This window comes from Podarcis vaucheri, assembly GCF_965113315.1.
Source record: "Podarcis vaucheri genome assembly, chromosome: 2".
NCBI lineage: Eukaryota > Metazoa > Chordata > Lepidosauria > Squamata > Lacertidae > Podarcis > Podarcis vaucheri.
In genome coordinates, this window is record NC_138760.1 from 3,028,961 (window position 1) to 3,041,090 (window position 12,130).

General features: G+C 44.7%; 1 protein-coding gene across 9 annotated transcripts in view; it reads left to right on the forward strand.

Annotated features, from left to right (window-relative positions):
* Window positions 1-6,336, forward strand: part of LOC309524457 (gametocyte-specific factor 1-like) — a 34,051-nt gene extending 27,715 nt beyond the window's left edge. For 8 of the 9 annotated variants that reach the window (XM_082209056.1, XM_082209054.1, XM_082209053.1 and 5 more), the window contains 4 exons: window positions 373-459; window positions 1,735-1,777; window positions 5,565-5,619; window positions 6,122-6,336. In XM_082209056.1, coding sequence (XP_082065182.1) covers window positions 373-459; window positions 1,735-1,777; window positions 5,565-5,586 — 152 coding nt within the window. In that variant the 3' untranslated portion in view covers window positions 5,587-5,619; window positions 6,122-6,336. Of the gene's footprint in view, window positions 1-372; window positions 460-1,734; window positions 1,995-5,564; window positions 5,620-6,121 lie in introns of those variants that run through there. The other variant, XM_082209055.1, reaches the window with a different exon arrangement.
* Window positions 6,337-12,130: the final 5,794 nt, after the last annotated feature.

The window sequence follows — 12,130 nt, forward strand, 5'->3', positions numbered from 1 at the left end:
GTTATGGGTGCCCCGTGTGCATGACGTCCAGTGCCACTGGAAGCCAGGTTACAAAGCCTCTGAGATGCTGTTGAGGCCTTGCGTGACCTCGGAGGTTGCATCAGGGGCCCTGAAGTATGGGTGCTAAGCACCCACTACGAAAAATTTGTGGGTGCTCAGGCACCCAGAGTCCCCTATAGTTGGCAACCCTGACCCCAGGTATGCTCACTCCACCCCTGGCCTCCCCATGTTTAGGCAGGAAAGCCTGAAAAGATGTACCTGATGTGAACACACAAACACAATATCAAAGCATGGAGCAGCCATCTCTGAAACTAGAACTAACTTCCAAAACCAAGATGCCTTAACTTTTTTCTTTTTTTAATACTTTGACAGGCACTTCAAGCAGAGGTGATCCAAAGAACAGAATCAAAGAGGTGACAGCCTGGCAGTGCCCCCCTCCAGAAGAAGACTGGGAGGCTGGTGAGTTGTTGTTTTTCTTCCACTTGTGCAAAAACACACTTTCCGGGTTGCACCACCGGGTTGCTGAATTTGAGTGTGTTTGGCTTATTAAAAGAAAGCTGCATTTAGAATATCCCCCCCCCCAACCTTCTAACATGCTTAACCTGGAGGCACCAGCCTGGCACTTTTGTAAGGAACTGGGCCTCTTTGGCAGAATTACCATTAATGAAGAAGCCCTGCTGAATCGGACAAAGTGTCTAGCATCCTATTTCAAACAGCAGCCTGCTAGATGCTGCCGGAAATGATGACAATGGCACCTCATCCAGTGTCTGTCCCACGTTCTGCCTCAGAACATGAAAGTTTACCAGAGGAAGAAATTGCAAAGTTCATTGTCCTGGTCAGATTGTTCCAAATTATTCTAGTGACCTGCTGCTGAGGAGGCAGAATGCATAGCTTCTTGTAACTTTTATTAAAGCATCAGAGCAGTTTATTACATAAGGGCAATACTATAACAAGACGGCCCCTGGTCCTTGGGCTTGCAATCAAAATGACACAAGTTATAAGGAAATACATGTGGACTCCAGAGGAAAACAAATAATATAATCTCAGGCTTAAATTTTTACCGTATAGCATAAAGGTAAAGGGACCCCTGACCGTTAGGTCCAGTCACGGATGACTCTGGGGTTGCGGCACTCATCTCACTTTACCGGCCGAGGGAGCCGGCGTACAGCTTCCGGGTCATGTGGCCAGCATGACTAAGCCACTTCTGGCGAACTAGAGCAGCGCACGGAAACACATCGTAATTATTAAATGACCAGCTGGAATCAAAATGGTTATTGGAAAGAGGGTCTCAACAGGGCTGGTCTCCCCAAAGAGCTTAATAGGAGTAGCCCTGTTTCCAATGTCTGCTCTGGTACAGCCTAAGAACTGAAGTCTAATTTTGTTTTCTTCTGTCCTCCCCATTACCTTGTTAATCGCAGTATAGTACCTGCAAAAATGTAGCTGATTTATAAATAGAATAATGCTGTAGTAAGGGCAAATGAGGGTGTTACAACCATTTGCAGTCCCAGAGCAAATCTGTAACTTTTATTCAAGGAAACAATTCATATGGGTATTCCAAAGAACATCAGGAAACCCCACTGCTCTGAAGTGTCACTTGATTCAATTTAGACTCTCCTGAAAGCCCATCCAATCTGGAGTCTGAGTACCCCTGTAATATGCGAGTGACTATGGCAAGGGGGATGAAGTGCCCTGTTAGGAGAACTCTGCCTAATGATTTTGTGACTCTCTCCTAAGATGCTGCTGAATATCCTGCTCCTCCTTTTGTTTTTGGCACCAGGTAAGACTACATAGGTTCCTTTGTAGCCTCATGAAAATCTAATTGTATTCAGAGCCTGGCTAGCAAACACCATGGATACAAATGCCAATGGAGCAAAAATGCCAACAAAGAGGATATCCCCCTCTAACCTCTGGAGGCACTTCTTAAGACGCATTCACTTCCAAGAGTATATAATCACCACTCACTTTTGCTATTAATAAAATAGGAATCTACTCAAGTAACTTTGCTGTTGTGCCTATTTCCCACTTGGCAGCATAGGGAAAGTCAATGTAGCAACCATCGTATGTTCTTAGACAGGCTTCCTCATCCTCGGCCTTCCAGATGTTTTGAGACTACAATTCCCATCATCCCTGACCACTGGTCCTGTTAGCTAGGGATCATGGGAGTTGTAGGCCAAAAACATCTGGAGGGCTGAGGTTGAGGAAGCCTGTTAGACTTCAACTCCCGTTGGTCCCAGCCAACATAACCAAAGGTCAGGGGTGATGTGAGTTCTAGTACTACAACAATTTGGAGGACACCACATTGGCTACATCTGCTTTAACACATAGGTGGGCTGATGTTACTTTTTATACACTGTCAGGCTGTAGTACAAACCAAAAAAACATTTTTTACTGGAAATTTATCAGTTCAGCTCTCAAATATATTTCATCAGTGGCTTTGCTCTCTGACAGAACTGGCTTTTGTGACTATATTTAACACTTATCTTGCCTCTCCATACACTGAAGAGGACTTGTTATTTTAAGATGAAGAGGACTCGTTCTTTTAAAATAAATGACTAAGGACACTATACACATAACCCATGGAAAGGTTTAAATGGTTAGCTGGGGAACTTTGACAGCGTTAGTTACTGAACACAGACTCGTAAACAGATGTGCAACTTTAGACACATAAACATAGGATTTCACCTACAGAGAACAGCAGCAATCAGTATGTTTTTACCCCTTTCCAGCTCTGCAACTAGAGGTGCTTCCATAGTAATCCCTGTCTATGGAACTGCTGCCTTTTGTTTACTTTTTTGAACAGAGGATCCACTTCACCAATTGTACAGCGGTACATCTAGATGCGAACAGGATCCGTTCCAGAGCCCCATTCGCATCTAGAAGCAAACTTAACCCGTGTACGCGCGTTTGCGCGTGCCACGTTTCGGCGCTTTGCACATGCACATGACATCATTTTGAGCGTCTGCACATGCGCAAGTGGTGAAACCCGGAAGTAACGTGCTTTGTTACTTCCGGGTTGCCACGGAGCGCAACTCAAACGCGCGCATCCCGAAGCACATTCAACCCAAGGTATGACTGTAGTTGCATTCCAGTGTTCTTTTGTTGTCCCCTGCATGGTTCCTCCATCTCTCAAACCTGATTTGTGGTCACTTTTTATGGTAGTTGGATTAGCTAGTGTTGCAATGTGGACGGGTAAAGTTCTATTAAGGCTTTCCCAGTCCACAGTGCCTTTATCTGAAAGCTGCTGCTTTGTAAGTTCTGGCCATTTAATTGCTTCCTCCTCCCACATCCTGGAGGATTACAGGTAGAATGCTTCTCAGTACCCCAAATGTCAAATACCGGTAATGCCCCAACTCTTATCCTGCTCACCCCAAATTCTAACCCTGCTTGCAGGAGGTGTCAGAATCTAAGAATTGTGTGCCACTAACCCTGGGGGGGGGGGGTGATTGCAGAAATAGAACTTTGGATCTATTTTGAGAGACTTGGATTTATGAGAATGCTGAGACTCCTAACCTCTCCCCCTCCCAATGAGCTGGCAAATTTACAGCACCTGCTTATCTAGTTCACAGCATTGTCCAAGGCCAGTCTAAAACTCCAGCAGTTAAAGTAACATTGTTCAGCTGTGCCTTCATAAGACTCTCCACTATGGCTGGGCGATATCTGGTTTTCAACATCATGATATATCACCAGCTAAATATCCTGATATCTCACAATATATATTTGCAGCAACAGAGGGCCTTGCTGTGCCTCCCCGCAGTGGCAGAGGGTCCTGCCGTACCTCCTCACAGCAGCCGAGGGCCTTGCCAAGGCTCCCTGCAGTGGTGGAGGGCCTTAAAATGTCAGGAAGTAGTAGAGTTAATAAAAATATTAAATAAACATCCATATAATAAATTTAATATTTAAAAGCCCCACTGAGTTCAACTAAACTTACTTCTACTTTCCTGGGAGCAAGCCTCATTGAATTCAGTAGGGCTTGCTTGTGAGTAGAAATACATTTGCTTGCACTGCTTACTGAAAAACACCCTCTCCCATCATCTCCCATAGCACCCAACCTCCCATTTCAGCATAAAGCAGCCTGCTAAATCTTCTCCCCTCCACCCTCCCCCAGAAGGACCCCATCCCACCAATCTCTCCCTTTTTATCAAAGGGAGGGAGGGCAAGCAGGCAAAGAGATAGTTTCCTTTAAATAATAAAAAAGCTTCCCTTTTAATATGGAGGAAAAAGAGCCAGTGTGGTGTAGTGGTTAAGAGCAGTGGACTCATAATCTGGGGAACCGGGTTTGCGTCTCCGCTCCTCCACCTGCAGCTGCTGGGTGACCTTGGGCCAGTCACACTTCTCTGAAGTCTCTCAGCCCCACTCACCTCACAGAGTGTTTGTTGTGGGGGAGGAAGGGAAAAGGAGATTGTTAGCCGCTTTGAGACTCCTGAAGGGGAGTGAAAGGCGGGATATCAAATCCAAACTCTTCTTCTTCATTTAAGGGGAACCAACAACATAAACACCACCAGAAAACTCTTCCCCCTCTTTTTTCACTGGTGGGGGTGAGTGTGAGGAAAGAAAGAAGTGCTTTCCTTTTCTTTGTTTAGTTCTGTGGGAGGTCCCTCCTGGATTGTCAGCAGGCTCTGCATAATTAGCTGAGCTCCAAATGGAATGATACCCTGAAAACGAAAGAGGTCACTGCTTTGTGTGAGGGTTTATCCTCAAACAGAACTTTGGTTCCCTGCATATTGCCTTGTTGAAACACTTATCACAATGTTATTTCAATACCAGTATAGCGATTTATCACACAGCCCTACTCTCCACCCCCTCTTACCATCACCCAACCAGAATTTTTTTTGGGGGGGGGACGCAGGGGGACGCATACCCCTAAACATTTTAATAATCTTTGTACTTTTGTTCATTTACTGTATTTATTTTTCCCAATTTGAACTATAAAATGGTGATTTTCTTAAGTCAAAATGAGAGTACCCCTAAACATCTTTTTTTAGAAGAAGAAAAAAGCAATGGTTACAGCTAAGGAGTGGCTGGCCTGAGACAATGGTGCTGCCAGGCCTCTGCCTCTTGGCCTCGCTCCTCTCCCGCTTCTGGACTTCTCTCTGCCACAGACTCTCCCTGCTCACTAAAGCCTGTTACCTCTTCAGCTTCCGACCCCACCATCTCCCAGTCTTCTTCACCTGGCCACTCATTGTCCCACCACCAAAACCCTGGGCTCTGAGCCTTCCTCCCTTAAGAGGTTCCCCAGCTGGTACCTCACACCATTCCTCTGAGTCCAACCAGTCCATGACAGATCAGGATGGAGTTTACTGTCCCTCCATGACCATCAAATAGGAAAATTACCAGGGAGGAAACAATTAACATTCCCAGAGCTGTGTCAACCTTTTTTCTTACTGCCACTGCAGAAATATTTGCAGGGGCAGCGGCTGATCTGGTATCCAGACCAAGCGTTAGCCACCCTTGCCTTGAGCTAGGTATACCTGTTTGGTCAGCTAAATAAAGAAAAGTCCTCTTTGAAAGCTGCAGGATTTGTTTATAATGGGTATGTCCTTTCATTTTCTTTTTCTTTAATATAGCTACTCTGGTGAGAAGAGCTAGAAATTCACATCTTCCTTTTTCCTTTTTTGAACTGTAAGTATGTTTTTAAATACAGTAGAAAACAAGTAAAACTTTGAGGAACTCATCTTCTGGAGTGTTAAACCTGTTCAATTTGGAGAGTGAGAACAGTTGATTAGCCCTTGCTGTGCCTGGATGAGATATCCTTGTATTAATATCTTGCTCTTATGGGACCCTTCTCACTTCCAGCTTCATCAAACTTGGCACAACTGATGCTACATGGATTCGAGAATGTATTTGGGTACTATAACCAGCTTACTTGTGAGATTGTCTTATCCCATATGTGCCTAATCAACTGCTTTGATCTGTTTTTTGTTTAGATAAACCTACCTAGCTAGGTGGAATGTTTGCAAGGTGCTTTGATCTGTTTTTAGCTTATCACTGATTTTAATTATTGTTTGAATGTTTTAAATAGCTGTTAACTGCTTTTAATGATGTGACTTTATTCTTGTTGTGAACCATTTTGAGGTGCTTACAATTACATTTTATGAAATATGTTTTTTGTCCTTCTCTCCAGAGGCTCTCCTATATTTTATCAGCTCTCGAAATCTACTGCAAAGGTTTGGGGACCATCCTAATCTACTCTGTCAGGCTACCAATGGCAAAAAATACTCAAAATGTCACTGCAAGATCACCACAGGGATTCTCCAAAAGGAGCAACAGAATACATACCTTTTTAAAACGCAGAAATGCTTTTAAAAATACTTTTCCAATAAAATTTCTATAAATCCAGTTGCCTGCAATTTTCCCCTTATTCTCTTCTTCCAAGTGGCTAAGCATGCAAGTATGGTCCTTTTATCCTCACAATGGCTCCATGATATTTGGAGTGATTGGCCCAAGGCCATCTAGTGAGCTTCATATATGCATGAGATTTGAACTTTTCTCACTGGTCCTAAGTTCAACGCTCTAACCCAGGGGTCAGCAAACTTTTTCAGCAGTGGGCCGGTCCACTGTCCCTCAGACCTTGTGGGGGGCAGGACTAAATTGGGGGGGGGATGAACAAATTCCTATGCCCCACAAACAACCCAGAGATGCATTTTAAACAAAGGGACACCTTCTATTCATGTAAAAACACGCTGATTCCCAGACCGTCCGCGGGCCGAATTTACACGGTGATTGGGCTGGATCTGGCCCCCAGGGCCTTAGTTTGCCTGCCCATGCTCTAACCAAGGTCTTGGGTTCTGTCTTGGGCCCGGTCTTATTCAACATCTTTATCAACGACTTGGATGATGGACTCAAGGGCATCCTGATCAAATTTGCAGATGACACCAAACTGGGAGGGGTGGCTAACACCCCAGAGGACAGGATCACACTTCAAAACGACCTTGACAAATTAGAGAACTGGGCAAAAACAAACAAGATGAATTTTAACAGGGAGAAATGTAAAGTATTGCACTTGGGCAAAAAAAATGAGAGGCACAAATACAAGATGGGGGACACCTGGCTTGAGAGCAGTACATGTGAAAAGGATCTAGGAGTCTTGGTTGACCACAAACTTGACATGAGCCAACAGTGTGACGCGGCAGCTAAAAAAGCCAATGCAATTCTGGGCTGCATCAATAGGAGTATAGCATCTAGATCAAGGGAAGTAATAGTGCCACTGTATTCTGCTCTGGTCAGACCACACCTGGAGTACTGTGTCCAGTTCTGGGCACCACAATTCAAGAAGGACACTGACAAACTGGAACGTGTCCAGAGGAGGGCAACCAAAATGGTCAAAGGCCTGGAAACGATGCCTTATGAGGAACGGCTAAGGGAGCTGGGCATGTTTAGCCTGGAGAAGAGGAGGTTAAGGGGTGATATGATAGCCATGTTCAAATATATAAAAGGATGTCACATAGAGGAGGGAGAAAGGTTGTTTTCTGCTGCTCCGGAGAAGCGGACACGGAGCAATGGATCCAAACTACAAGAAAGAAGATTCCACCTAAACATTAGGAAGAACTTCCTGACAGTAAGAGCTGTTGGACAGTGGAATTTGCTGCCAAGGAGTGTGGTGGAGTCTCCTACTTTGGAGGTCTTTAAGCAGAGGCTTGACAACCATATGTCAGGAGTGCTCTGATGGTGTTTCCTGCTTGGCAGGGGGTTGGACTCTATGGCCCTTGTGGTCTATTCCAACTCTATGATTCTATGATTCTATGAGTGCTCTGATGGTGTTTTCTGCTTGGCAGGGGGTTGGACTCGATGGCCCTTGTGGTCTATTCCAACTCTATGATTCTATGATTCTATTCTATGATTCAGTATACCACATTATTCTGGCACTCCCTTACTTAGGTAAAGGTAAAGGGACCCCTGACCATTAGGTCTAGTCATGACCGACTCTGGGGTTGTCGCGCTCATCTTGCTTTACTGGCCGAGGGAGCCGGCGTACAGCTGGTCATGTGCCCAGCATGACTAAGCTGCTTCTGGCAAACCAGAGCAGTGCACGGAAACGCCGGTTACCTTCCCGCCGGAGCGGTACCTATTTAACTACTTGCACTTTGACGTACTTTCGAACTGCTAGGTTGGCAGGAGCAGGGATCGAGCAACGGGAGCTAACCCCGTCGTGGGGATTCGAACCGCGACCTTCTGATCACTCACTTTCCAATAGAGGTCTATGTATTTCACAAAGTGGAATGAATTCTCAAAGTGGTAATCCCCAACAGCAGGAAGCAGTATGAGAATGACCTAAAACAGGCATGTCCAACAAGTAGGGTGTGATCTACGATCCAGTATAAAAACCAGGGATGGGTGTAGGGTGGGCGGGTGCACACCACGAGCTGCTCCCAATGGGTGCAGGAATGGGTACAGGGTGGGCAGGTGGGCGCTGGCTGCTTCCCCCGAAGGGGCAAGGATGGGTGCAGGGTGGGCAGGCGATGCCGATCCTGCCTCTCTCTTCAAACCAGCTGGGCTGCAGAGCTCTTTTCGTGCTTTGGAGCCGCTGTCTTTCTGCTTATTGAGGAGCGTGCTGTGCTCAGGGTGCCTTGGGCCCGCCATCGACCAAGAGCAACCCCCTGATCGACTGATCAATCAGGATCGACGGGTTGGACATGTCTTACCTAAAAGATTTGCAAGAATTGCTTGAGACAGGCTAGAGAACTCCTGCCTTTTTCATTAAGTGCAATCAAGAGTAAGCCAAGACACATTTTAGAGATCTGTGATAGTTTGCAGTGACCTAGTACCTCTAAATACTTGGTATCTAGAAAGAGTCGGACTGTCATGACAAGCTGGGTATGGACCAAAGGAAAGACATGCATGGGGCAAGCAGCCCTGGAATATACAATGGATCGGATTCAGCTAAGTAGTTGCACTAGCAGGAACCAGCACCGAACCTGCTAGCTTAATGAGACTTGCTTTCCAAATCATTTCTGGGGGTGCGGATAAGGGGAAAGGGGGGATCATTTTGTCAGGCAAGCAAAAATGCTTGTGCTAATGGAAAATTTGTGTTAGTGCAACACTGAATTCCTCCCAATATGTTTCTGTTAATCTAATCCAGCCATGATGGGTGATTACAGAGGAAAAGCTTGGGTCTGTATAACTAACCTTTTTCATAACACAGAAACACTTAGGTGCTAACCACAAGAGGATAAGGAAGACATCTGTCCGGATAATTTAGCTGATGATGAAGCTGTAACGAAGTTGGGAGGTGGTATCTGATTCGAGACAAGTGGAACTTGTAAGGGCACCAATTTGTGCTGTCCCTTAGAAAAACAGAGGAAACAAGTGTATGAAATTTCTTCACCCTGAAAACCTAAATAGCACACACAATGCTCATCCTCAATCTCCATCCCAAGATAATGTAAGAGAAAGCACCACTGGATCCTGGTAGTGATGAAGTGCTTTGCAACTGAAGCTGTGTCCACACTGAGACATTAATGTTTGCATGGGTCACTGTTTCAGTGTGCATGCTTGTGCACCTTCACACACAAGTTCCTTCAACTGTGCGCCACCAAAATATGTTTCCCATTCTCCCACCGCAGTGCATTATGGGATGCATTTGTTCTTCACCCCTCACTAAAAGGTGTTATAGAAATAGGGGGGATCCACCGAAACACCAAGACCGAATAAATACTAGGATTTTGATTGAATGTGATATGGATGAAAGTACAAAACTGTGTCAGACAGGGAATTCAGGATATTCCTGGGCTGCTGTATGCAACCCAGCTTGGCTGGTTAGGGGAAGAGCAGACCTGTTAGTATTACAAAAAGGTGTTGATGGGCCATAGAAGGATTCTTTGGCCTGGGGAGTCAGATGTCACAAAGGTTGCTGGGGTAACTGTGTTTGAGGGACAGGACAAGGGAGATTTGAAACAAGGGTTTCTGGACAGAAGAAGGAGGAAGTAAGGGGGAGATCCATTTTGGAGGAAAGTTCCCTATGTCAGGAGTGCTCTGATGGTGTTTCCTGCTTGGCAGGGGGTTGGACTCGATGGCCCTTGTGGTCTCTTCCAACTCTATGATTCTATGATTCTATGATTCCCTGCACTTCTGTGAGCCATGCTGTAAGATCTGGACTCCATCCATGCAGACTGTAGATAGGTGACTAAACCCTACTTCTTAAAACACGCCAGTCTCAGACATGTCTTCTATTCTCCAAAGGACACAAACTCTGTGTGTGTACCTTTGGCCTCATGAAATCTGGCCACTGCTTGGGGGAGAAAGGGTTTTGCAAGAGTACTTTCCTGCTCAACATACGTTCCAGAAACCCAAAGTCCATTATGTGCATAGGCATTTGTTTACCTGTTCATATACCAGATTTGCACAAAAGAACAGTAAAAAACCTTTAAAGCTATGTATACCTCCAAACCAGGAAACCTGAGGTCCATTGTGGGCATGTATTTGGGCCTTAAGGCAGTCAAAAACCTGCTGCTTCCTTTCCTGCCTGCTGCACTTGCAAGGGCAAATTTTAATTTTCAATACAACTGTTTTGTGAAAAAGAAGTTCTGCACAAAATAGCTGCTTTACGAATAAAAATAGTAAGAATGTACCTTCAGCAACAGCAGGTGAGAAAAGGGCAAGCTGCATCCTTTCTTTTGGGCTGATGGAAACAAAATAGAAGTAGGGGATATGACACTCAGAAGGCACCCAGAAAAATGTCACCACATGGGGGCGGGGAGTCACCCACACAATTTGCTTCAGTGCATCCACAGTCATGCAACATGCAATTTTATATTGGATTTTCTTCCCTTACATGATTATTTGTGGATCAGGAAAACCTGAATTTAATGAGGAGGGAAGTGCAGACTGTCAATCGGATGAGGGTGTCATATGGGTGCTGCAAAAAGACTAGCAGCTTCAAATCCACATTAAACTGCATTGAGGATGAGTGCTTAGAATTATTTAGCTTTTAACTCATTCGAGGTATTCGTGTTGGAATGAAGACGTTTAGGAGAGATTGTATGTACTGTATTCAGTAGGACTTCAGACTTCAGATACGTTCACATTACCACCTACTCTGCGCCCAATGCTAGTTTTGGAAGCTGCATTCACACAACTTTAGCCGTTATCCATATTGATCCTATAGTTTGACCAATACTGCCATTTCTCAAACCAGCCTCAATTTAACATTAAACTGCATTCACTTCACAAATGTTTGAAACAGCTGCAGCACATGCCCAGGTGAACATACATATGCAGGTAACAATAGAAGTTGGGGTGGTTGCAGGGGGAAGGATCAAAAAGGTCATTTGTGTTAGATGAAGACATTCCCCACCATGCAAAGACAGCATGAAATGCACTGTGGGAGTGTATGACTTTGATGCATCTAAGGCGCTAACATGAACATACTCTTAATTAAGATTTAATTAAGTCTAAATTCACCCATTCAATCTTGAAAACAGAAGACTTTCACCAGACTCAGCCACCAAATTCTGCTGTTGCTGCTTCCATTTATCACATAAAACTACCTTCTAACGTCATGCTTTTGTCTTTGACCAGTCACTTTTTTAGACTCAAAAGCACAACAAAAATCCCAGCAGCTTGTTCCAAGTTGCCTTTTTAGCTGCAAGTCCCAACTACTTCCCATCCAAAATTGTGTTAGGTCTTGCATCCAGTCCTTAGCTATCTGAGAATTTAGAAACTGGGTGAGAATCTGCCAAACCTCTAGACAACACTCCCACCATGTGGCCAGAGGAAACTGTTTGTCATTGATTAATCAAATGTGAGTGGTCAATCTAATTCAACAACTCTCTAAAGTAAAAGACTTTTGTTTAAATGTAATTCTTCTTACAAAGTCCTCCTGTCTATGAGGCATTTGCATTTTTAAATTGCACCACCAGCAGGCTCTCTGCAAGAGAGAGAGAGCATTCTTAAAACCAGTGAAGTGGAAAAGAGGAAAATCACTGAACGCAGACAGCAACCCCCCTGTAATTTTACTTTGACATACGCCTGTCAAGGTTCTTTCCCCGTTTCAGATTTTATTGAATTGCAACACAAGGCTGAGAGAAAGTGCACCACAGCAAGAGAGCAATTCACTCTCCACGGCGGATCTTTTCATTTGCTCAGGGGATTTATCTGTAACCTTGAGAAGGTCAAAACAATAGCTCAAGAACAG